General features: G+C 39.9%; 1 protein-coding gene across 5 annotated transcripts in view; it reads left to right on the forward strand.

Annotated features, from left to right (window-relative positions):
- Positions 1-21,873, forward strand: part of WDFY3 (WD repeat and FYVE domain containing 3) — a 237,277-nt gene extending 215,404 nt beyond the window's left edge. For all 5 annotated transcript variants that reach the window (XM_083176583.1, XM_083176592.1, XM_083176599.1 and 2 more), the window contains 16 exons: positions 1,416-1,535; positions 4,206-4,323; positions 6,256-6,362; positions 6,688-6,841; positions 7,263-7,354; positions 8,487-8,699; positions 9,169-9,316; positions 9,584-9,738; positions 9,848-10,006; positions 12,998-13,177; positions 13,748-13,930; positions 14,616-14,712; positions 14,830-15,162; positions 15,625-15,736; positions 17,456-17,653; positions 18,580-21,873. In XM_083176583.1, coding sequence (XP_083032709.1) covers positions 1,416-1,535; positions 4,206-4,323; positions 6,256-6,362; positions 6,688-6,841; positions 7,263-7,354; positions 8,487-8,699; positions 9,169-9,316; positions 9,584-9,738; positions 9,848-10,006; positions 12,998-13,177; positions 13,748-13,930; positions 14,616-14,712; positions 14,830-15,162; positions 15,625-15,736; positions 17,456-17,653; positions 18,580-18,700 — 2,490 coding nt within the window. In that variant the 3' untranslated portion in view covers positions 18,701-21,873. The remainder of the gene's footprint in view (positions 1-1,415; positions 1,536-4,205; positions 4,324-6,255; positions 6,363-6,687; positions 6,842-7,262; positions 7,355-8,486; positions 8,700-9,168; positions 9,317-9,583; positions 9,739-9,847; positions 10,007-12,997; positions 13,178-13,747; positions 13,931-14,615; positions 14,713-14,829; positions 15,163-15,624; positions 15,737-17,455; positions 17,654-18,579) is intronic.
- Positions 21,874-25,191: the final 3,318 nt, after the last annotated feature.

Below are 25,191 nucleotides of genomic sequence, written 5' to 3' on the forward strand. Positions count from 1 at the left end.
CCCCCTTTCCAGTTTAAAGTACCGGGCCATTGATTGCATCCCGCCTGACAAGCGGGGTGGCGATCGTGCCCGTGCCCTTCTCCGCAAGGAGACTTGGTGGATCCATCAATTGGACACCATAGCCCCACGTGGGCTTAATGAACATTTCCCTCTTGGTGTGTTCCGCAGGTGATGCTTGTATAAGTGCTTTATGCCTCCTCATCTTCTCATCTCGTCTTGCATTTAACCATTATTTGTTACACCTGTTGCCGCTATGTCGTTGCTATGATATGTTGTTTTACTTTTTGTTTATATGTTACCTTGGTGATAGTGACGGCTGACGGGTCATTGCGCAATGACGTCAGTCGTTACCTGGACGGGGGCGGGTAAGCGTCCCAGCCACTCCGTCCTGAGCTGCACGTGGGATGCTCTCCTATTTAAGGTTGGTGTTTGTATTGTTAACTTATCCTGACGAAAAAATTAATAAATTTTGAAACGTTGATCAGAACTTGGTCTATTCGTGTGTCTTTGAAAATTGCTGTGAGTGCCGCACCCTCATCTTCTATATATATATATATATATATATATATATATATATATATATATATATATATATATATATATAGTTCGGAGGAATGACCGCACTCTCACTCAGGTAATTTTAAGTATCACAGGGGTGCGCATAGAAGGAACAAACGAAGTCCGTGCCTTTAAATATAGAGAAGTTCTCCCGGTTGGGAATGTGCACTCGCCAATTATCACAAAGACTTGTTCAGATAAAATTAAAAAAATGGTCTTTATTTTCATAAGGAGATATCCATATCTTTTGCCACAATATAGCCCCGACGTTTCGGTCCTACATCTGGACCTTTATCAAGGAGCCTGAAATATCATAACATATATTATATCACTAATATGTGATTGTAACAATAGTGTTCTAACAATAGAACATACGCATAAGCATAGACAGCAAAAAGTAAAACGCCATGTGCTTACATAGGCAGAAGTATTCAGAAAGCATACAAGGGTATCATAAACGCAGATCAGCATGGTTCAGAGACGCCAACCATGTCTGAAGTCTTCAGACATGGTTGGCGTCTCTGAACCATGCTGATCTGCGTTTATGATACCGGGAGAACTTCTCTATATATATATATATATATATATATATATAATTAGAAATAAAAAATAATGCTGTTGTCTGCTGTTTCTGAGTTAGCCTTTTTTCAGCTGTAGCTACAAAAATTGTTAGGCTTGACACTGATACAAAATCTACCCTCTGCGCATCCAACAAATCTGTCCTCCACGCTATCATGTGATTGTTATTGCATTACACCCCACAGAAGCCCCTTAGAGATAAGCTCCATAAAATCAGTGAGAATGAATGCTCATTTCTCTTCTGTGTGGCTAATTTTCTTTTCTCCTGTCCTATTCAGAGAGGAGAAATCAGCAATTTCCAGTATTTGATGCACTTAAACACTCTGGCAGGCCGATCATACAATGACCTCATGCAGTACCCTGTCTTCCCATGGATACTGGCAGATTTCGACTCCGAGGTAATTGTTGCTTTAGAAGAAATGAAAAATTATTCTTTTTGACGTATTGTTCATCTTATATTAAAACTATGTTACAAACACTATTTTCTATACCTAAAAAACTATATAAGGAAGGTTTAGGTATTTACTGGTTAAATGTAATATTAAATAATACATTCCATTATTTAATAATAAATATATATATATATATATATATATATATTTTAAATAAATGACAATGCTTTAAGCAATATAATTAAAATTACTGAGCTAAATTAGTAATACTACAAACCTTCATGTCATAATAACCATAAACGCCATCCTTTAAATATCCAGTGGATTATGTTTGCCAGCTTTGATTAGAAATATATAGATAAAATATGCTTCAATTTGCACCAAAATCAGTAATAATGTCTGTATACAGAAAAATGAGGTTTAAATTGGGTTTACTTTAAATAAAGTTGTAGTCAACAGACCACTTCTGCCATTGCTGGCAATGAATGTCATGTATTAAAATTTGTGGACTGTAGAATCACAATTACTGCATAACTTAAACTGAAAACAAGAAATTTATAAATACAAAAAAAAAATAGAAGTAAGAAATGCATGTAAATAAAATAACAAATGATTTATTATTTTTAAGGTTTCTGGCTAATCAGAAAATCATCATTTTTATGAGAAGTGGTTATTCAAAATGTATTAATACAATGTACCAATTGTTCTTTAGGTATTTTTTATATATCATAGTCATTTTACTTATATACAATGATAAAAGTTAGCACCTTATTTGATTTTATTTAGTCATTCAATAGATCTTATGCATTTCTTTTGTTGTAGTCATATCATTCTGAATCCAATTTTCAGGGTAGCTCCTGTCTCTAAATCAACAATGTTTCCAGAACGTCAAATGTCAAACTTACTTGGCATTTCGAATCAAAAACGTATTAGTATGGTTAGAATGCAAGTTTCCCCTGGGCTTCCACCATCAGAAATAGCCGACCGCCTTACTAGGCAACGTTAAAGTTTCTATCAGCTTTTGGTATCCTCTGACTAAATATATATATATATATATATAATATATACAACCCAATAGTGTTATTAAGCGCCCATAAATAATTTTATCAATACAATTTGTAATATCTTTCCACTCAATGTAGAATTAACATCCACCAGGATTTCAAATAAAAAACATTTATTAAAAAATATAAAAGGTAATACACTTGGAAGACTTTTCTCGGAATAGCAATCAAACAAAGAACCCGACGCGTTTCGTCCCTTTATGGGACTTCATCAGGGGTTAGACATAAATCTTTTCAGCAATAAGGGATGTTTTTTAATTAGTACGGTGTTTTGGAGGATTTTTTCACGCTGGATCTTCTAAATAATAAATTACTACTGTAGTACTTGTCCCTTATTTAGAAGATGTTTTTTTAGATTTATATGATCCGTCTTTATTCAGATCACGTGGCTGGACCGTATATGTGTAACAAGTATGTTTAATGGATTTTTATAAGGGAGTAGCCCTCCAAATCGATGAATCTTAGTCTGGATCAGGGTGGCCAATTCCAGTAAAAATGGCCTATCTGGCCAACCTCCAACAAAGGACTACTTTATAGAATTTAGAGTTTGAGCCAATGCTGCAAGTAAGTATCAAGGTTTTAATTCCCACACCTCAAAATGAATGGTGCAGACACCTTCTAATTAAAATGGAGGTGGATTAAAAAGCCCCCTAAGTATCGCCTGTGCATGTGTGCTCTCCAACAACCAAAGGGCAAGTCATATACACATATACGGTCCAATAAATGTTTTTTATTTGAAATCCTGGTGGATGTTAATTCTACATTGAGTGGAAAGATATTACAAATTGTATTGATAAAATTATTTATGGGCGCTTAATAACACTATTGGGTTGTGTATTGGATTGTGTGGGTCCCTCTAGTAGGGGATCTAGTGTTAATAGCGACCACCCCTTATCTAGCGCAAGTATCTGGTGATATTGTATTGTTATATATATATATATATATATATATATATATATATATTATACGAAGGTGGATCAATAAGTTCTTGTGTTTGAAGACAGGTGGCATTGCTGAGGAAAGTTGTTATTCCGATCATGTACTACCAACTCCCTCATCCGGTATTGTTGTGGCCGAATTGCATGAATTGCGCTTATTCGATATGCTTAGTATATTCATATACTATGCACTGAAAGGCGCTTCTTTTAGTATAGACTTTTGTTTTAGGTAATTGATATACATATTTGTATTCGGAAATCCTTATTATATTTTTGTTCTGAGAAACTCTGCATTGTGGTACTCCTTCCTCACTACCTCTTTTCGTTGTTATGTACCCCTTTACCTTTATCTCCATTTGTATAATTGTAATAAAGTATTATTGTTAAAATAACATATATTAAAAATATTACTTAAATAGTCTTTTTTTTGTTTAAAAAAAGTTAAGATCCTAATTTGACCAAGGACATGTAAAGTGACTGTGAATTGTGAACAAATTCCAAAGCCACAGTTAGAATTAGCATGTATTGGCAATTGTAGTAACTACATATTTGAATTCTTCAAACTGGTAAAATTCCAATGTTTTTTTTACATCTATAGTAATTATATCATTGAGTTGATTTGAATATAAGACTGTTTACTGGTAAGAAAATGGATTCTCTATATTCCATTACAGGAATTAGACTTGACAAATCCAAAAACTTTTAGAAACCTGTCTAAGCCAATGGGTGCACAAACTGATGATAGACTTGGACAATATAAGAAGCGTTACAAAGATTGGGAAGATCCCAATGGTAAGTAAATGTTTTTTAATTTGCATTAAGGTGGCATTGTCTATTTTAGGAGCTAACATGACTGCAATTTAACATCTCCTAATAATATAAAGGCTATTGTAGCAACTGCAAATTTTCTTTAATCAATTGCCGGCTATGTCCAGTATTTTCCTATCAGTTTTAATCCACAATCTCCCATCTCATTACGTTTAATTATATTTGTATCTGTAATTCATACTTGTATTTAGCTATTAAAACATGATATTGGTCTACATTTACAAAACTCAAGGTTCTTTTCTTGGAGCTATTTTCCCTGCTGTAGAGTTATTGTGTTATACCTGTACCAAAGCTGTTTCTCCCAGCATTAGAGTTGACATCATGCTATACACTTTGTAGTGTTAAGGTGGCCATACATCAGAAAGACATTGCACCCAATCATACAATCTCAGTGGATTGTAAAATGGATTGTATGCATATTGTGTGCACACAATCATACAGTGCCGGCCCTGTGAGATTGGAGGATTGGTCCTCTGATCTGTCGTGCTGCACGTTAGATCAGTTGGGATTGGGAGCAGATTGCATGTGCTTTTAAGTACATGCAATTTATCTTTAGATGGCTCATACAACCAGAGTCATGTGACACTCCCTCCCTGACTAGCAGAGAAGAGAGGTGCAGCCCGTGGCAGTAAAGATGCTGGGAGCCTCAGAAGTTTCCAAGCGGCAGATGGGCGGGCAGCTGAAGAGAGTGGTGGACGTCCTTTTGCACAATTCTGTCACTACTCTGAAAACAGTTTTCAGAGGATTGCTGCATACGGGCTATTTAATAATGGCATAACACAGCAGATTGGCAACCTGTAAATTAAAAAAAAAACTGGATTTATGGTACTCCTATACTTTTGATCCTAGTAGGCCAGCCCCCTATTTAACTGAGGCTTCAATCATACAATCATGCAGCAGATGGATTGTATGACAGATTGTGAGTACATTGTGTGTCCAAAAACCACTAAGGACTGCCGGAGAGTTGAAGGGAAATTGGACACAATCATGATTGTAAGATCGGTCTTTCTGATTTATTGCCACCTTTAACCTATATTAGTGTTTATTGTTGCATTTAATTAGTGGCTGTGTGATGTTATGACTCTGTCTTTTTGCATTCATTAACATTGATTGTTGTATGGAACTGGTATTTTCTGAGTCCTTTGTGAGCAGAGGCATTTTTTCAGATTTGTTTCTATATAGCAGGCATGTCCAAACTATGGCCCTCCAGCTGTTGTGAAACTACATATCCCAGCATGCCTTGCCATAGTTTTAGCATTCCCTAATAGCAAAATTGTGGCAAGGCATGATGGGACTTGTTTCACAACAGCTGGAGGGCCATAGTTTGGACATGCCTGCTATATAGTGCCTCTGTAAAATTGACCCCACTGTCCCACTTCTCTCTCTCTCTCACCTCTGAAGCCCTAAGCCCTCCCTACATTTCTACTCACACTCCCTTCTGCCTCCTTACTTCTGATCATGTCCACCTCCTTCCTGATTACTTCCTCCCACTCTCGCATTCATGACTTCTACCATGCTGTTCCCAATGTCATTTCTCATTTGAAGCCTACCACCACTCCTCCTAATGTCCATCTTTGGCTCTCTTTGAATATGTGCGCCTGATCTTTGTGCACACCCATTGCCCCTTTAGATTGTAAGCTCTCACAAGCAAGGCCTTCTCTTATTTGTAATCTCAACATAATTATGTAATCTGAGCATGTTGTTACGTATGTATGTAAAGTTTATGTTCTTGTCTGAATCATTTAGTGCTCGTGCACGTTGTTGTATTCTTTACTGAAAGAGCAGCGTGTAGAGATAGTACATCTTCTGTAAGTGGGTCATTAAGTGGCTATCGCTACTACCTACATTATGGCAAACACCACAACACATATTAATATTCTCATTCTTTTCACACAGGTGAAACACCAGCGTATCACTATGGGACCCATTACAGCTCTGCTATGATTGTGGCTTCTTATCTAGTTCGAATGGAGCCATTTACACAGATTTTCCTCAGACTTCAGGTATGTTTTCTGAGTAAATATATAATGTATATACAATAATTCATAGTTATTAAGAGTATATGCACATAGACTTTTAACGCAAGAAGATCCAATAATGCTAGCTGCTTCTTTCTATATTGTCTTGTGTATCTGTGTAAACAGCCCATGCGGTAACCATGGGTAGCTATGTATTCTGTTCAATAGAAGTTAAATAGAATACAATTCAAGCCAGCTGAGGCCCGTGTGCATGCACCACAAAGAGATGAATTGTGGAAGACAAATAGCTTGTTTCAAAGTTTAGCATTTGGGTATATTACATCACACTTGTCCATTTTGTCTTTCATAGGGCGGTCATTTTGACCTGGCTGATCGTATGTTTCACAGTGTGCGTGAGGCCTGGTACTCTGCATCCAAGCACAATATGGCTGACGTGAAGGAACTGATTCCAGAGTTCTTTTATCTACCAGAGTTTCTTCTAAATTCCAACAACTTTGATCTTGGTATGGATAACTTGATCACATTAGCAGAAATGTAATTATTAAAGGGAAATTATTTCTAGGAAGCATCAGATCCTCATTCTGTTGTTCTATGTACTAAACTTCTGTACTAAATAGTAATGCCTTCCATCTGAACAAGTTAGCATTAATTGAAGAGTCACTGTGCCATAACATAAGATGTTAGCTTACCATATCTGTACATTTGAGGCGCTGTTTCTGTACAAGGTGAAGAAAGTAGTAATTAAGTTTAAACTTTTAGAGATGCACATTTGCAATTCTGTTGAGAAACTTGTGTTTCCGTGAGTAAAATATGTCATGCAATATCAAATAATGGTATGTTTGTTTTTATGTATTCATTTTCAGTATACCTTTGTACAATATGAATTAATGAATATACTAATATAGGTGTCAATTATTTATATAGGATATAAACAAAATGGGACAAAGCTTGGTGATGTTCTACTGCCCCCATGGGCTAAAGGAGACCCAAGGGAATTTATACGTATGCACAGAGAGGTAAAGCAAAAATTAAATATTTCATTCTTTAATTCTTTCTGCATTTACTATTTGTGTGTATTTTAATGAAAGGCAAATGTTATTCTATGTGATCTAATTCAGACAGCCATATACCAGTAGTTGTGCACTATGGCTGTCTGTTACACAACAGCGCAGCATTAATGTTCCTTTCAGTGTTGATAATATCTGACCTAGAACTTCAGGTATTGCATGCTTCCCAACTTTGTAATCATGGAGAGTGAGACGCTTGCACGGTGGAGCTGTGCACGTGGGTCTGAAAAGGGTGTGTGGCCTCAGTCGAAGGGGACGTGGTCTGACGGGGATGCCGCTGACGGATGCCCTCTTTTTTTCACTTTTTCACGCATGTTCAGTGCTTTGTGAGCTGCTGGCCATGTCCCCTGCCCCTGTTTCACTGAATAGACAGTTGGGAAGAGGTATGGATATTAAAACACCTATTGATGCAACCAAACTATAAGATAAACATGTTGATATTCCTAATTTGTAGTGTGATTAGATTAGAATTTCCAATTAAGATTTATATATGTATGTGTCTATTTTTAAATGTATGTGTTTAATTTTTATTAAATCTTTATATTGTTAAGAAACTCTCATCCTCTGAATCATTTGAGAAACTAAGCCAGCGCTGGTTACTTTTGTGTCTATTTGGTTTCTTTTCTGGGGACTGACTATCCCTAAACTAGCTGCTGTTAGAAAGCGCAACTTACCACCATATATTTCTCTCTCTATCATTTGATACCCCCTATTTTGAATACTATTTATTCAATGGTTGTGGTGATTTTATACATAAGAAATAAACATTTTGTTTTTGACATACCTGCATTGGAAAGTAAGAAAAAGCGTATTTTAACTTTAAAATCTGAATTTAAAAAAAAATGTGTTTTTATTTTTTAGAAAGGGTAATAACTTAGCATTGCTTACAATGAACCCCTCGGTAATGAACAGGAGAATTGATTTCTTCATGTTTTAAAGTGATTCTTTTTTGTTCTGTTTTACTGAATGTTGCAACCCTTTAGTTCATATATACATGTGTAAATATACAGCAGAAAGTGTAGAATTTTGTGCAGACCGTGTGCCACAGATTTCAGTATGAAACCTGCTACTGTTCATTCAGGCCCTGGAATGTGACTACGTCAGTGCCCACCTGCATGAGTGGATAGACCTGATCTTCGGGTACAAGCAACAAGGGCCAGCTGCTGTGGATGCTGTCAATGTCTTTCATCACCTCTTCTATGAGGGTCAAGTGGACATCTACAACATAAACGACCCTTTGAAAGAGACAGCTACCATAGGCTTTATTAACAATTTTGGGCAGATACCCAAGCAGGTAAAGAAAACTTGATGTACATAATATAATAGTTTCCATTCTTTCCTTCACAGATACGTCTTAAATTATGTGGACTTTTTACAGACCCGTGTATTTATGAGTCCATGTGTTTTCACCCGATCGCAGGTCCATTTTTCATCAATAAAAATGGCCACTCATTGGATACTGCGATATTGACCATCTGTCATTATTAACAATTTACACCCATTTTTATTGGCCAAACAACATTGGAGCTAATAGGATAAGTCTGTAAATTAAAAAAAAAACTATTAACAATTTTGACTGTTTCTCATAGTTATAGGTGTTTTATATATACAATATTACCTGTATTGAAAAGCCAATTTTTTCCCAAACTCACAGAATTGCAAAAAATTCTGCGACTAACAATTTTGAAATTTTTTTCCTCTGATAAATTTAAACCAAATATTTAAATGCTAAGTCAGAACTCATTTGTTTGCCTTTTGTTCAGTTATTTAAAAAGCCGCATCCACCAAAACGTGTGAGGAGCAGGATGAACGGAGACATGTCCTCAGTCTCTATGCCCGTGGGATCTGCCTGTGACAAGATATTTTTCCACCATTTGGACAATCTAAGGCCCTCACTAGCTCCAGTAAAAGGTATTGGCATAACATCTACATTATAAAATGATCTCTAAATGACTTGGTAGATGTAGTATTTCCTTTGCTACAATGTATACATACACCTACCACTTGACTAGCATCTTACCGACACATTGAAGCCTACCCCTGCTGTGAGAGCCTTATAGGCCTCGGGATTATTATGTGCTACCTCCTAATGATTTATTAAACATCTGTGAGCTAGATGTGAGTTTGATAATATCCCTACAGTATATTAAGTGTATACTTTCATTGTTGTTTTCCAAGAACTGAAGGAACCGGTTGGGCAGATTGTGTGCACAGATAAAGGGATTCTGGCTGTAGAGCAGAACAAGGTCCTCATTCCTCCTGCGTGGAACAAGACGTTTGCTTGGGGCTATGCAGATCTCAGCTGCAGACTGGGAACCTATGAATCTGACAAGGTTTGTACCGGACACAGATATATTCCACAGTAATAAAGATCAAGGAAATAAAATACTTGGACCCCACCTGTAATCTGCTTTGGTACCATGTGTATGACTTATCTTGCAGGTTGTTGTGGTCTACGAATGTTTATCTGAATGGGGACAGATATTGTGTGCCATTTGCCCAAACCCTAAAATGGTTATCACTGGTGGAACCAGTACTGTGATTTGCGTCTGGGAAATGGGAACGTCAAAAGAAAAGGCAAAATCCCTCTTTCTGAAACAGGTCAGTAAAAGCACCGGTCATGGACTGGAAAAGCAGTTTGCTTACATGTTGATTAAATATATTGCTGAATTGTATTCCTCACATTACTTTCCTAACTCCAAGCTCGCCACACCAATCTGTCCTTTACGCTGCTGCCCAGCTAATCTACATGTCTCCTAAAAACCCTACACTGGCTTCCCTTCCCCTTCAGAACCCAATTTAAGTTTCTCACATTCACTTAAAAAGCTCTTACCCAATCCTCTCCATTTTGCATATCTGATCTCATCTCCCTTCACATTCCCACCCCTAAATGAATGCCACCTCTCATCAAAACAGATTACTTTCTCCCACTCCTGCTTTCAAGATGCTGTCTGTGCCGATCCCTACCACTGGAACTCTCTCCCTAGCAGACTCTCCACAAAATTTCAAATGGGCTCTCAAAACCCACTACTATAGGTTTTTCAGCTGTCATGCTAAGCCACTGCTCCATGCCCCTTGCTCAATCTCTGTCCCCTCTCTCCTGTCTGCTCCAACCCTTTAGACCGCAGGGCCCTCTAACCTCATGGGCTTTACCTTCCCTCACTTATAAAATCATCTCCTCCGTACTGCCTATGATGGCACCAACGTTTTGGGATCAGCCGCCATGCTGCTTATGTGTCAATTATGGAAAGCAGGGATTTGAGGGCCTGCGCTCAGGGTGCGTGAATAATGAGATAATGCCAATGTTTTCAGTATCTGAAAGTTGTATTCACTATCAGTATACTGTACATGCTACCATTACTTGCATAAAGTAAGTGGGGGTCAAAAGGTAAAAGATGATGGTCAGTCTCAGTGGTGTTGTAGGTTAATACACTCACTGTGTGGGTGGGGAGAGGCAGTCAATGGGAGAAAGAAATACAGTACAGTCTCGCAGGTGTGAGTGGTGCGGGGGGCTGGCGTCCCGTACCACCCGCAGTGCACTCTTACCTGTTACCACCGTCCGGGTGGTGCTGGTCCTTGTAGTCTTCTCTTATGTCTGCTCTGAACACACCGCGGCTGGATCGGCGCCTTGACCGCTCGATCCGCCGGTACCACAGACTGACGCAGACGAGACTTCCGGGGTTCCGTCTCGCGGGATTTCGCCGCCGGTGTCTTGCGTTCTGTGTCAGCGCTGTGCGCTCGACTCCCAGCCGGGAGGAGACTAGGTTAAGTGTTGATAATGTGAACGATGAACGATTCATCGTTCACATTATCAACACTTAACCTAGTCTCCTCCCGGCTGGGAGTCGAGCGCACAGCGCTGACACAGAACGCAAGACACCGGCGGCGAAATCCCGCGAGACGGAACCCCGGAAGTCTCGTCTGCGTCAGTCTGTGGTACCGGCGGATCGAGCGGTCAAGGCGCCGATCCAGCCGCGGTGTGTTCAGAGCAGACATAAGAGAAGACTACAAGGACCAGCACCACCCGGACGGTGGTAACAGGTAAGAGTGCACTGCGGGTGGTACGGGACGCCAGCCCCCCGCACCACTCACACCTGCGAGACTGTACTGTATTTCTTTCTCCCATTGACTGCCTCTCCCCACCCACACAGTGAGTGTATTAACCTACAACACCACTGAGACTGACCATCATCTTTTACCTTTTGACCCCTACTTACTTTATGCAAGTAATGGTAGCATGTACAGTATACTGATAGTGAATAAAACTTTCAGATACTGAAAACATTGGCATTATCTCATTATTCACGCACCCTGAGCGCAGGCCCTCAAATCCCTGCTTTCCATAATATTTCTAAAGGGTAGCCCTCCCTTTCCAGTGAGGACCAGCAGCTCGGGTGATCATAACATTACCCAGACAGTAATAGCGCCGACCTATCTTCTCTTTATTATGTGTCAATTAGCCTTGTAGTCCATGTTCTGCTATGCTTTGTACTGTAAGTTACTTTTCTATTCTTTTATTCATAGTGTTCCTGCTTATGTACTTTCTTAGGCGCTGTAGGCCCCTTGTGCTTCCCTATAAAGGATAATAGTTATGTTGACATTTACATGTTCTCACCAGTACTTCTTACCTACTTTCTGACCGCTGAAGCTATAAGTGACTGAATGTTTTTAGCTGTGCCCAGAAGGTTCCCTAGTACCTGATTGCTCTATAGATAGCGTACTGGATGAGCGCCAAGGCAGAATTGTTATTTTCAAATGCGCGTTTCTATGGAAATCCTGGCAGGTCAGAGGAGTGACGATAGAGCATGGCTTGCAGCAGCTGCTGCCCAGATTATTGATGATGATTCATTGCTATCTCACATCCTCTAGTATTAGGACAGTATTTCCAGTGATCTGTCGATGCAGGTTGTAAGCCTTAATATACCATCCTAATATACATAAATATGCTTACGGTCATATAGAGGCAAACCCCCTTCTGTAAGTAATCAGCTTATAGCTTAGACATCCCGACTGCCGACAGACAGTCCTGATATCACAACTGGGCAACATTCCAGTTCACCTGCCAAACTGTGACATGAGTTCCTGTAGCCATTGTATGGATGGTCAGTGGCCTGCCCATACACACAGCCAAATGTGCCTATATATCGGACATCTGTGTAGCCATAGCAAAGACGTTATTCACAGACATATTGGGAATACACTCCTGCCGACTTGACTTGATATAGATATATTCATCTGTTTGATTGAATAATATATCAGCCAATTTATGTCCGTTCTACCCTTAAGTTGTGTTGGGCAACATTTACCTTTTCATGAAGGTGCATTGGCTTCTTCTATGATTGATTGATTGATTGAACGGTTTTATTTTTAATTTTGTCATTCATGAAATATTATTAGAATTATGTTCGTGAAATTGACTTTGTTTTAGAAGACCAAAATGTAAAAAAAAAATCGTACTGTAGGATTGCATCATTTTGTTAATCTGGGTATTGTGGTGTTATATGCAAAATGTTGCTATGCATTCTCAGCAGTATTTGCATGCAGCAAGGTGAGCAGAAAATAACAGCTTTGCTAATACATTTATAATTGCAGGCTCTGATTGGACATACAGACACCGTGACATGTTTGACTGCCTCACTAGCCTACCACATAGTTGTAAGTGGATCACGTGACCGCACATGCATCATCTGGGACCTGAACAAGCTCTCATTTGTGACCCAGTTACGAGGACACAGAGCTCCAGTGTCTGCTCTCTGTATAAACGAATTAACAGTGAGTGTCCATGTTGCAATAAACTGATAATATATTGATGTTTCAAAATCTTTCATGCCCAGTGGTAACCAGCAGTCACAGCGGTTATTCTGTACAAAGTTGTATTTATATGTACAATTAGAGTATCCCAGTATAGTTTACTGATGCCTATAGAAAAGTATGGTTTAGAGTAAATGTGAGTGCGTTATTTCAGGGTTATTTGTCCACATTTATTTGCTGTGAAACCACACTCACACTCACCACAGAACAGTGTTTTACACATGGCATGTCTTAATGATGCATCATCATGACCAGAGATTGGATGAACACGTAAGAAAGGTTTAATAGGTGTAATGCTTAAAACATTTGAATGTACATGTAATCAAGGTTTATTACTAGTGACTGCTGCAAGATTTAGTGGTTTTGGTATGACTATAAAATGAAATTATTTCCTAGTGGTATCATGGTGTTTCAGGTGGAGTCTGACTCTAATTAGCCCTTCAAGAATTGTATCTTTTTTTTTCCTCCTATGTAAACCACATGGAATGTTGGACCTACAGTATATAACCTCTTATCCTTTCCCATCTGTAGGGTGACATAGTGTCATGTGCCGGTACATACATACATGTCTGGAGCATAAACGGTAACCCCATCGTCAGTGTGAATACGTTTACCGGAAGAAGCCAACAGATCCTGTGCTGCTGCTTATCTGAAATGAACGAATGGGACACCCAGAACGTTTTTGTCACGGGACATTCAGATGGAGTCGTCCGTGTGAGTGACTGCTACCAGCGACACTTAATCTCTGCTCTAGCACATTTGTTCTCATACTAGATAGGAGCTGTGAAACCAGTCTTCGTAATTGCACATCCAGCAGATCCGTATCTATGGGTTGCAACGCTATCACATTGTGTTTATGTACCAGAGAGGCCCATAAAGGCCTGTATACAATGGGTGCACGGTGTGCAATGCACGTAGACCACCGAGTAGCCCACCTTGCACCCACCGTTTTACTGTACAGCACAAATATACAGGTATAACTGAGGCAGAGTTACAAATGCTCAGCCCTTTACCTCCCCAGCTCTAGCACCCTGTCTTGATAGTTTGGGAATGGGACTGCAGTCCTTATAGTGACTGCTAGTAAAGTGTTCTATACATACCAGTTCTCCTGTGGAAGTTCACCCAGTCCAATTCTTTGACCTATTATAGTAGTGTGCTTACTTCTGTCACTTTGCCAGCAACCGTGGGAGATATATGATCATTCTCTATCTCAGTAACTCTGTGGGGCTTCTAGCACACACTGGACCAGTAATTTCTGAAAGTACCCCATACCAAGGAAATAGGATATTTTAAACTCCAGTCTTTTCTCCTTTGTATCTCTCATATTTATGTATTAGTGATTTTGTTACTTCGTTTTTCAAAATAAATAACCTAAATTCCGTTTTTTCCCCCAAATCAGTTTTGGAGGATGGAGTTTTTACAGGTACCAGAGACTCCAGCTCCGGAGCCTGCCGATACCATGGAAATGCCAGATGAATGCTCCGAAACACATTTAGGTATTTTCTACCTTTTATTTACTTCCCAATCCTTTCCTATTATTCGTTTGTGGCATTGTTCTTGACATTCTGAGACATATAGTGCAGCTGTTCCTTATTTATTTTATTGACAAACAGGCCATGAAGCTCAGGATGATGACAGCAGCGACTCAGATGTAGAAGATCAAAGTTCAAGCCAGGACACCAGATCAAAGGACATCCAACCTCAACCTAGCAATGTCACCCACCGGCCAAGAGCATCCTCTGCTCGGGCTGGCTTAGCAGCATGGTCAGTAGATAGTGGCTCAAATGACTCCAGACGTTGGTCAGATCAGCTGAGCCTAGATGAAAAAGATGGCTTCATCTTTGTAAACTATTCTGAAGGCCAATCTAAAGTCCAGTTCCCACAAGTCCAAAGTGGTGGTCAAACGAGTCAACCCGAAATCCGGAACTATAACAAACTGAAAACTGGTAATTGCCATAAATTTTCTACAATATGTAGTTTCTGTTAGCTAGTCATAAAGCCAATATGTTGGCAACCTGTGGCTTAATGTTTCCATTAATTTATAGCAACTTTTTTGAGACTTAAGTTGTCCACACATGGTGTGATGTGCTCCACGTGTTTTATACTAGTTCAAATGCAGGCAATGCGCTACAACAGCTTGAGTTTTGAACTAGATGCAATGCAATTTAGAACAAAAAGTATGTGTTACACATACTTTTCATACTTTGCGATGTGATCGCAAGGCAAAAATGCACTGTGTATGGGCACCTTTTTTAATGTTTCATGATCACAACAGCAGTATTAATTACTTTCCGTGTGTTTAGGATATTGTAACTTTTGCACGTTGTACGATTGGATGATAGAAACTATGTATTATGTGGAGTGTGGATGTTAGTCTGATGCCGGTATTTTCATATTGTGTATTTCAGGATACAGGTGGGAACGGCAGCTAGTATTTAGAAGCAAACTTACTATGCACACATCATTTGATCGGAAAGACAACGCTCATCCTGCAGAGATCACTGCACTAGGAATTTCCAAGTGAGTGGCAGTAATTGAAGTATACTCTAACCATGGGCCAAATTTAATAGGGTGAGAGTTTCCGAAAGTGAGAGATTTTGGGAGAGTTTTTTTTTAAAGCAGCAATAAATTACATGGCAAAATCAACCTGGTTTTGCATTGTCAATGATTGCCGCTTTAATAAAAATAGGAAAACTCTCCCAAAATCTCTCACTTTCTGAAACTCTCACCCTATTACATTTGGCCCCATGTGTCTGTAACATTATTGTAGGAGGATGGAGATTCGTATCTTTCCGGTCCTCTTCTCCATGCAGTGAGTTGCAGAGAATTAGGACAAGCTATAAGGGAAGACAGTCATTCCTTTTCCTCCACGGCAGCAGTTAATCTAGTCTGGAACAACAGAAAAATTCAGGGGAGGGATGTATATAAAAAAATTAGGGTCTGGCCACATTTTCCCTATGTGCTAAGTCCAGGAAACCCGGGCTTCGATGCAGAGAGTAACACTAGATTTGCTGGTATTATGCTATAATGCCTTGCCTATATGCTTCTTTCCACATTGTCCTCCTAAGAGGGATTAAATTGTGGATTCTTCCCAGAACCCCTTGTAGCCGCTGTGTCCCCCTGCACATAGGGACAGCTGATCCCACTGATTACAAAGGACAGCCTTTATAGGGAGCACTGTCCTTTGCAATACTAGTCACATACAGATGTAGCCAATGTATAAATGACAGCATAGCTGTCACCACAAATGTGCCCTCGAATGATGCATGAGTAGCATGCACACATCATTGAATCGATCAATGGATGCGACTCTTTTGTAGCCCTGTGTGCTGCGAAGCTGGCTACATCTGTATGGTGTGTCAGTACATATTAGATTCGGCTACTTGCAGTAGTCGTGGGATGTACTGAACCAGATATTTCCTTACAACCCATTCCTAATTTCCTGAAATGTCTAAATGCCTGGTTAAGAATGTTCAAGATAAATAGGGTGATTCGATATCTTTTTTTTTTTTCTGTGCATGTGACTGAGCCGCAGTGCACATGTGCTGCAATGATGCTGCTGCTCAAGTTGCAGTGCTGAATTAGCAGCAGTCTGATTGACAGGTGGTAGACATTTGGAGGCAGCGTGAGAAAGTGACTTTGAACACTGGGGCATATCAGAGACAGGGGCAGTGTCCTCAGATGCAGAATCACTGGACTTTATAATATCTGAAGCTTGCACAATAGGTATCCAATGCTGTTTCTTCTAACACAAGTAGCAGATCTGAGAGGCTGGCAGTGGGTGTCTCAGTGGCAATAGCATTAATTCTCTGATCCACTGTGACCAAAGCTGCATCACTGACCCGGACTCCGTACACCTCTAAATCAAGCCCAGCTCCATTTTCTACACAAATAAGAAAAAGTTCTCTGACCTTGCTCTGGAGACAGCCTGGACACTAGAGGCCCATGTTTGTATGTGGAATTCAATGAGATACATTTGAGACTACAGTGCTAATTTTTTTTTTTTATTAAAAAACCAATTAATTAACCCAGGGCTGGGCAACACCGGCCCTCCAGATGTTAGTGAACTACACATCCCAGGATGCTTTGCATTAGTTTTGCTATGTGGCCATGCTGAAACTAATGCAAGGCATGCTGTGATGTGTAGTTCATCAACATCTGGAGGGCCGGTGTTGCCCAGCCCTAGATTAAACAAACACATCTACATCTATAATGATTGTGTTCTACCATGTTCTGCAGGGATCACAGCAGGATACTGGTAGGAGACAGCAGGGGAAGGGTGTTCAGCTGGTCTGTAAGTGATCAGCCCGGCCGCTCTGCTGCTGACCACTGGGTAAAGGACGAAGGGATGGACAGCTGCTCAGGATGTGCTGTGCGGTTCTCACTGACTGAGAGGCGACACCACTGCAGAAATTGTGGACAGCTTTTTTGCCAAAAGTAAGTAATTTTTTCCGCACAATATGTATACAGCAGCTCATTTAGTGTATACTGTATTTGTTCTATGAAGCAATTTTTGAAGTATTATTGAAGGGTAAAGCCATCCAAAATTAAACCTTTTTTATTTTGTTGCACATAATTATGTGAAATCAATAATCGCGCAGCTGACATCACACCCTGGGCCTTCTCCATTTATAAGAACACTAGGTAGTTGATCTGGGCTCCACAATTCTAGATGCCTTCAAGCTGGGGCAGGCCGGACCAGGGAGCTTCTTGGTAAGCAGATAGAGAATGCTGACTGGGAATTGCACACAGTCAGAGCAGCCAGGCACTGAATGGCTCTTAGATCAAGCTATCCACCATTTTTTCATACAGTGAATGACTGGCAGCACTCTGATTGGTTGATAGTTTGATCTAAGAGCCATTCAGTGCCTGGCTGCTCTGACTGTGTGCAATTCCCAGTCAGCATTCTCTATTTCCCTCCCAAGAAGCTCCCTGGCCCAGAGAATCTACAGCAATGCATCATTGAGTAATTTCCTACTCTGCAAGGGATAATTGGCAAATAATTCCATCTAATTATTGCAGCAAGGCCCATACTGCGCAGTGATCATTGTGTGCCTTTTGTGTGTTTTTACATATGTTGCTTTGTTGGCGAATGGATTCTCTAAAATAAAAAGGAAGGATAAATATACCTTAATGAAAACATTTGGTTCAAAATATGTTAAGGTATTCATAGAACAAGGATTTACACAAATGGGTGAACTTTAATACCCCCAAATTATAAAGCAGTACAAAGATAAACTGACTTGAATTCAGCTAGATAATAATAGTACACCAGACGTTCAAAAGCTTAAACTGTAAACTTGTTCTCCTAGTGCATTGGCGCAGTAACATGTTAACACGTTCTCCTTCTCTCCCAACTACAGGTGCAGCCGCTTCCAGTCTGAAATTAAACGGCTGAAAATCTCTTCCCCAGTGAGAGTGTGTCAGAACTGTTATTATAATTTACAGCATGAGCGGGGCGCTGAGGATTCATCACGGAACTAAAAACGCCTTTGCCACCTTATATTACAGGAGCTTCTCTGTGCTTGTTACCATCATACTTTCCAAAGAGGGTGGAACGTCAAATATCTAAAACAAAATCAGTTTACATGCAACTTTTGTTTAGTGTTGTAAACACTGCAAGAAAAAGGGATCATTTCACATATTAATTTTCTTTTCAGTAAGAAAAAAAAGTATATATATAAAGAAGTTCATGTTGAGCTTTCAGGCAAATATATATATATATATATATATATATATATATATATATATATATATATATATATATATATAATTTACCATCGTCCTGCTGCTATGCCTGGAGAGAGCGCCCAATCAACACTCCCCCCTGTGTTTCTTTCTGTAGATCAGTAATCTTATTAGGTAGTTTTTCGGACAAGTAAGCCGCTTACGGACAAAGACTTGCAGTCATGTACAGTTTATTGTAAATAAAATATTGGCCTTTTTATTGAAAACGTACATATAAATTGCCTGTTACATGGGACTCAACTCGATAAAGAAACGCAATTGATAGATCATTGATATACTTTTGTCTGTACTGTTGTTCTATTCAGCATCCACATTCATGTATCCTACCCCTTGTCTCCAAGCCTAATCCTATCTGCAGGCATCATGGAATTTTACGTATGTTTTGCACCAATACGTAATCCGCCTGTGCTGACATATTTAGTAACTCACTTGATCGATATAATTTAACAAATGAAATCTGTGCATGTATTCGGAGTGTGCACACATTTTGACTTGGATCTTGTAATATGAAAAGAAAGGCAGGTTTGAGAACACGGTATTGAATATTTCCTGTCCCACAGACAACGAGACAGCCCAGCCACAACACAGCCCATCCTACTAGTATGGGGAAAGTGCATTCCGAGATTGTGTCACAGACCACAGTGTGAAATGATCCAGTTGTGTGGAGATAGATTTCTTAGGAGAGTATTTTTTAAAGCATGGAGTGAGATTAAATGTAGCGATATAAAGTGATAACTAATCTGCTTCTAACTCATTTTAGATGCTGTGTTTGAAACATAACATGAGCTGATTGATGAATATGAGGAATACATTATCTCTCTCCAGGCTTTAATAAATACTGTACCCCCCTTATTCTGTCATGTGACCATAATATAGCCAAAGTTTAATGATTGATTGGAACTGTCGTAGGTGATGAGATTTTTCTCCGTTTAATGATGTAGATCTATATCGAGGGATTGTTACGTACATAGAACAAAGATGTCATTTTCTCTTACATCCGAGAGATGTATTTTAATCTTTTTAGTATATACAACTCATCTTTGATGTATGTGTAATGCAACACAAGGTGTTCCTAAATTTAGTGCACCTAAAAACTATGTCAATTTTTACACAAAATTATTTGAACATCTACCAGTAACGCCAAATTTAGATTGAATTGGGCTGAAGTAAGCCATCCTTTCATTCTCAAAAGTAAAAGAAAAATGTACTTGGAATCCTTTCCCCCAATACAGCAATACATAATTGTCCAAATTAACTTTGTATTTTTAGCAAAATATTTATTAGCATTCATGAATTACATTTTAATGTATTTTTAGAAATGAAACCTCACGATTCCATTTAGTTTTATTTCATATTTATGTAATAGAGGGAAGTTGGTAATGAAACAGCAAAATTGAAGGCTGTCACTTGCCACATACAGGTATACTGTACACTAAATATGCTGCTGCTGTCCATGAGTAGATTAGTGAGCTGCCACAAGTGGGCGCCAAAGCAGATTTCACACCTCTCAGCCTTGTGTTACAGTTGCCTATAAATAATTCCCATGCACACATGGTTGCTGGGTGATGCACCTTAGCCTGCTATGCACAGTACAGACTCAGTGCTTCTTGGAACACTGTCATTCCAATTATGTCATTCACCTTTATTATAGTAATGTTGTTTGGATGGTTAAATGCTCTACAATACATTGTAAAATTTGGAAGCAAGTTAAACATTAGTCTTTCAAAGGCTACATTGACATCCTCCAGTTGTTTTTCAGGCTTGCAGCACAGGTCATTCCAGTAATCTTATTTGTTTTGGGATAATTTGGTGGCATATACTATTGGTGGCTACTCCATTTCTACGTCTGTTATAGACATTTGGGAATCTTCCTGCAGTGAGTGTTTATTAAACTGTGTTTAAAGGTGCAAATCTGGGTTAAACTTGTCAACACGACCAGTGCTTTCATTGCCAAATTTGGGTAGAAGCTAACAGGTTGGTCAAAGATTGAAATCTGTCCCCACACAATAGCAAAGTGATCAACCAACCCTCCTTTTATGCTACCAGTACAGATACGGACAGAACCTAAAGGGGGTGGGATTGGGCAATGTATGGCTTTTTGGGATACACAAAAAATAAGACCTGTAATTTGTTTTGACCATCTATTAATTAAACGGAACATGAGACCAGTTATCTTCTATTGTGAATTTCATTGCCACTTAACTTTCTTCTCCCTCGCATACTCCTACAAACACCCATGTACTCTTCAGTATATTTGTAAATTGTACTTCAATTGTATTGTCATGCTTCCCAATAGAACAGGTGTTGTATGAGAGGCTTGCCTCTGTCCTATAGCAGAACACTATCAATAAATTATTTTGCACCTTCATGTAAAAATAGCTGTAGCAGCAAAGTTTTATTTTTGTTCTGTATAATTTCAAGATTCATTTGGTTTCAATAATGAAAACTGTGTATAAAATATTTATGCAGTCGAAAGAAGCAAAAAAAAAAAATTTTTAGGAAGTATTTTTCATTTCAGCAAGTTTTGTTACTTGTTGCATGAGTAATTAACACAACTGACTTTTTGTGTCAGTGCTATGTATATTTTATTTGTCCTGTTATTAACTTGTATGCCCTTACGCGCAGCCATTTATTTGTATGGCAGCAAAAGAACTGGCTAAGACTGGAGGGTGGAATTTTGTACTGTATTACAGAATTCAGTATCTGTTTTTTTTTGGTGGTTAAATGTTCACGGTCTGGAAGAAAATGCTATATAGCGTGCAGTCTGTAATATCTGAATGTTCATTGTATATCTGTCTCCAATGCAAAAAGTAGAGTAACACAATTACAATACATGACTAAATGCAATAGGTCAGGTACTTAAGTTCATTTTTTTTCATTATGAATAAAATACCTGCTATTTACCACCAACACAATGTCTGTCTTTCTTTGCAAATGAATGTTTTAAAACCTGTGTGAGAGTTATGTATACATGGTATGACCGTTCTATGGCTGTGACTACTTTGTGAAGAACAATAAACTAAAATAGCAATTAACCAGTATCTACGGTAACCTGCTACATACCGCTGGCTACTGGTTGTGCCATTTAGGAAATGTTTTCCAACTCAGCATTGCCGAGATGACATCATCATCCATTTACACTCAACCAGCTTTGCTTGTACTGGAGCTCAGGAGTGTAGAATAGGGATATACTAGATTGGTGTGAATGCTTGTAGAATTATTATTGAAATATAATCTTACATTTTGGCTACACCACGGTATTTGCAGATGTGTTCTCATACATCAAAATGAGGCTTCAATATGCCATGAACCACGAGATGCCTGGCAGGAGTGAGCAGTCTGTCCCCTCAAGTATGCTAAGGTTGGGCGGCATTTTTTTTTTTTTTTTGTTGAAAATGTGAACAGAACACACACGCAGCTTCTGCTGATTCAAATGATATGCAGCATGTCTATAATCTTTGTGTGGCTGTGTTGGCAAATTAAATGGTATATTACAGTGTTTTCCAGCATATTATTTTAATCAGCAGAAGCTGCATTTCGACAGAAAAAGTTGCACAAAAAAGATGCTACCGAGGCTAAATACTGCATAGCGTGATTAGATGGATTCAGTAAGAAATCCCGGCGGTCGGGATCCCGGCGTTCAAAATCCCGACCACCGAAATCCCGACAAGGGGGGGGGGGGGGAACGTGGATTGCCCCCCGTTGCGGGCTCGCTGCTCTCGCCACGCAGCGGGCCCGGTGCCATGCTACGCTCGGCACACTAATTTATTCTCCCTCCAGGGGTGTCGTGGACACTCACGGTGGGAGAAAGTGTCGGGATTTCGGCGGTCGGGATTCCAGCATCGGGATTCTGAACGTCGGGCAGGTATATAGGAGAAATCTGCAGCTCTTAGTGATGTCAGAGTAACGAAGATCAATATAATTCTGTTGTTCAGTATGCACATTGTTATTTACATTCACTATGTACATTAAATGGTTCATTAATTACTGCAGCCCTGTGACACCATTCTTGCTACTTAAGGTTTGTCCGGGTGTGGGTTGTTAGGTCGACAGGACATTAGGTCGACAGTCAAAAGGACGACATGGGGTTTTTCAGTTTTTTTACCCGAATGTCGACCTAGTCGACATGGACACCCTTTGAAGTGCGCCGCATCCCCTTGCATCGCTCGCGATGCTTCGGGTACGGTGCCTCACTACATTCGGCACACTATTTTATTCTCCCACCACGCCCTAGTGGATGGTAGGGCATGAAATACCGCCTGTCAGCACATGTCGGCTAAAAAAACGGTGAAAACCCCATGTCGACCTTTTGACTATCGACCTAGCCCATGTTGACCTAAAGACCTGTCGACCTAGACACATGTTGACCTTGACCCATGTCGACCTAGTTGGTGTAGACCGAATGACCGTATCCCGTTTGTCCTACAGTATGAAGTACAATCACTGCATTTGCTTCACATATACAGTATACACATAGCAGAAACTTTCATTTCTCGATGTAATGAAAGGGAGTTCAGGGGAAAAAATACAAAGTCTAAAGCCTTGTACACACAGGGAGATGCCACGTCCGTGCTGAGCGAGGTGCTTAGGCACAGATCACTCAGCACCCACAATGTGTGCTGAGCAGTGTTTGCTAGACAAAACATTGCAATCTAGCAGGATTAAACCGTGCATGTACTGCCTATCTCTGCGGGCAATGGCGATGCTCTGGGCCATACACACGGAGTGATCCATGCTTCACTTCTAAGATTATGACTAAGCGATTTTTGCTTAGTCAGACACTGCAGCATCTAGCAAGAATATTCTTGCATGCAGTGTCTATTTGGCTAAGCAATAGACGCTGCAGGGCCGTGCAACACTAAAGCCCGCTGTTTACACATGGGGCGATTCAGGCACACAGTCTGAACGATTGTGACTGTAGCCAAATCGCTTAGATCAGTGGTAGCCAACCCTAGCCCTCAAGAGCTACCAACAGTTCACATTTTTCAGACAACCTAGCTGCTGCACATCTGCACTCATTAATCACTGACACATTTTAAAAGATCCACAGGTGGAGCTAATTAGCTCACTTGTGATTCTGTGAGGAGACTTGCAAAACATGCACTGTTGGTAGCTCTCGAGGACTAGGGTTGGCTACCCCAGGCTTAGATGAATCGCCCCATGTCTACACAGTTTTACATTACAGTCTCCTTCAGACAGCAGTTATTTGGTTTCTGTATTTCATGCTCATTTTTCTCTAGTTAGATACAGTATGGCACAGTAATGTAAATTCTCAAACATGACCTCAGCAATTATCCTTCACAGGAGCAAAGGTGAATGTGGTCATAATATCTATTCAGTATATGCTCCTATGAAGAGAAGCTTCAAGCATATTCTGTTATGGAGGCTTAAGGGCAGGTAAGAATGAGATACTCCTTTTACAAAGCTGCAATAACCTGGGTTATTGCCCGTGTCCATATTCCCGGGAATCCTACACAGGTCCTGACCAGGGTTGAACACTGGAAGGGACCCGTGTAATGGTGCTGTGTAAATGGGTAACCTGGGTCGAAGCAACCCAGGAGCCGCTCACTGCAATGGAGATGCTGGAGAGCGTCTCCTAGCACCACCTCAGGCCGCAAGCCAGGGTGGAGACTGGTCTAAAATCCCAGGTGTGACCCGTCTTGTAGGTGTAAAAGGGGTATTGGACGCCTTCAACCATCAGGTGCTTGGTTAAAAAATCTGTTAAGCAATTAAGCTTACATTTTATTGTTCCCTTACTTGTCATGCACTCCAGATGTCCTAGGGATTTCAAAGCCAAGTCTGCTATTGGAAAAGCAGCTCAAAACCAACATTTATGTACCCTTCATGCATTAATAACCTAGTCACACATTCATTTATGTATTCTGTGTCCGCTCAGTGTTTAGGCCAGAGGGCCGATGTGTTCCCATTATGTGTATGAATCTACTGAGGTGTCCTCACTAGTTGTCTGTACGTCATATGGTACAAGATGCCGAGAGGAGCATCAGGCTTTTTCTTTACATGCTTGTTGCAATGAAAAGCTGCTCACAGATTACCGGAGACACAAGGATTATTACAGCTTTATTGTATTGTACATAAACTGGTTTTACATGTACAAGTTTGTAGCTATGGAACAGAACTTGGCCCCGAGGCTCGCATCTGAGCCTCTTTTACAGATTCATACTTAGGCCGGGATTCAGTTAGCTGTGGTAGATTACCATGGGCTATTT

This window comes from Crinia signifera, chromosome 1 (genome assembly GCF_055691185.1).
Source record: "Crinia signifera chromosome 1, ASM5569118v1, whole genome shotgun sequence".
Classification (NCBI taxonomy): Eukaryota; Metazoa; Chordata; class Amphibia; order Anura; family Myobatrachidae; genus Crinia; species Crinia signifera.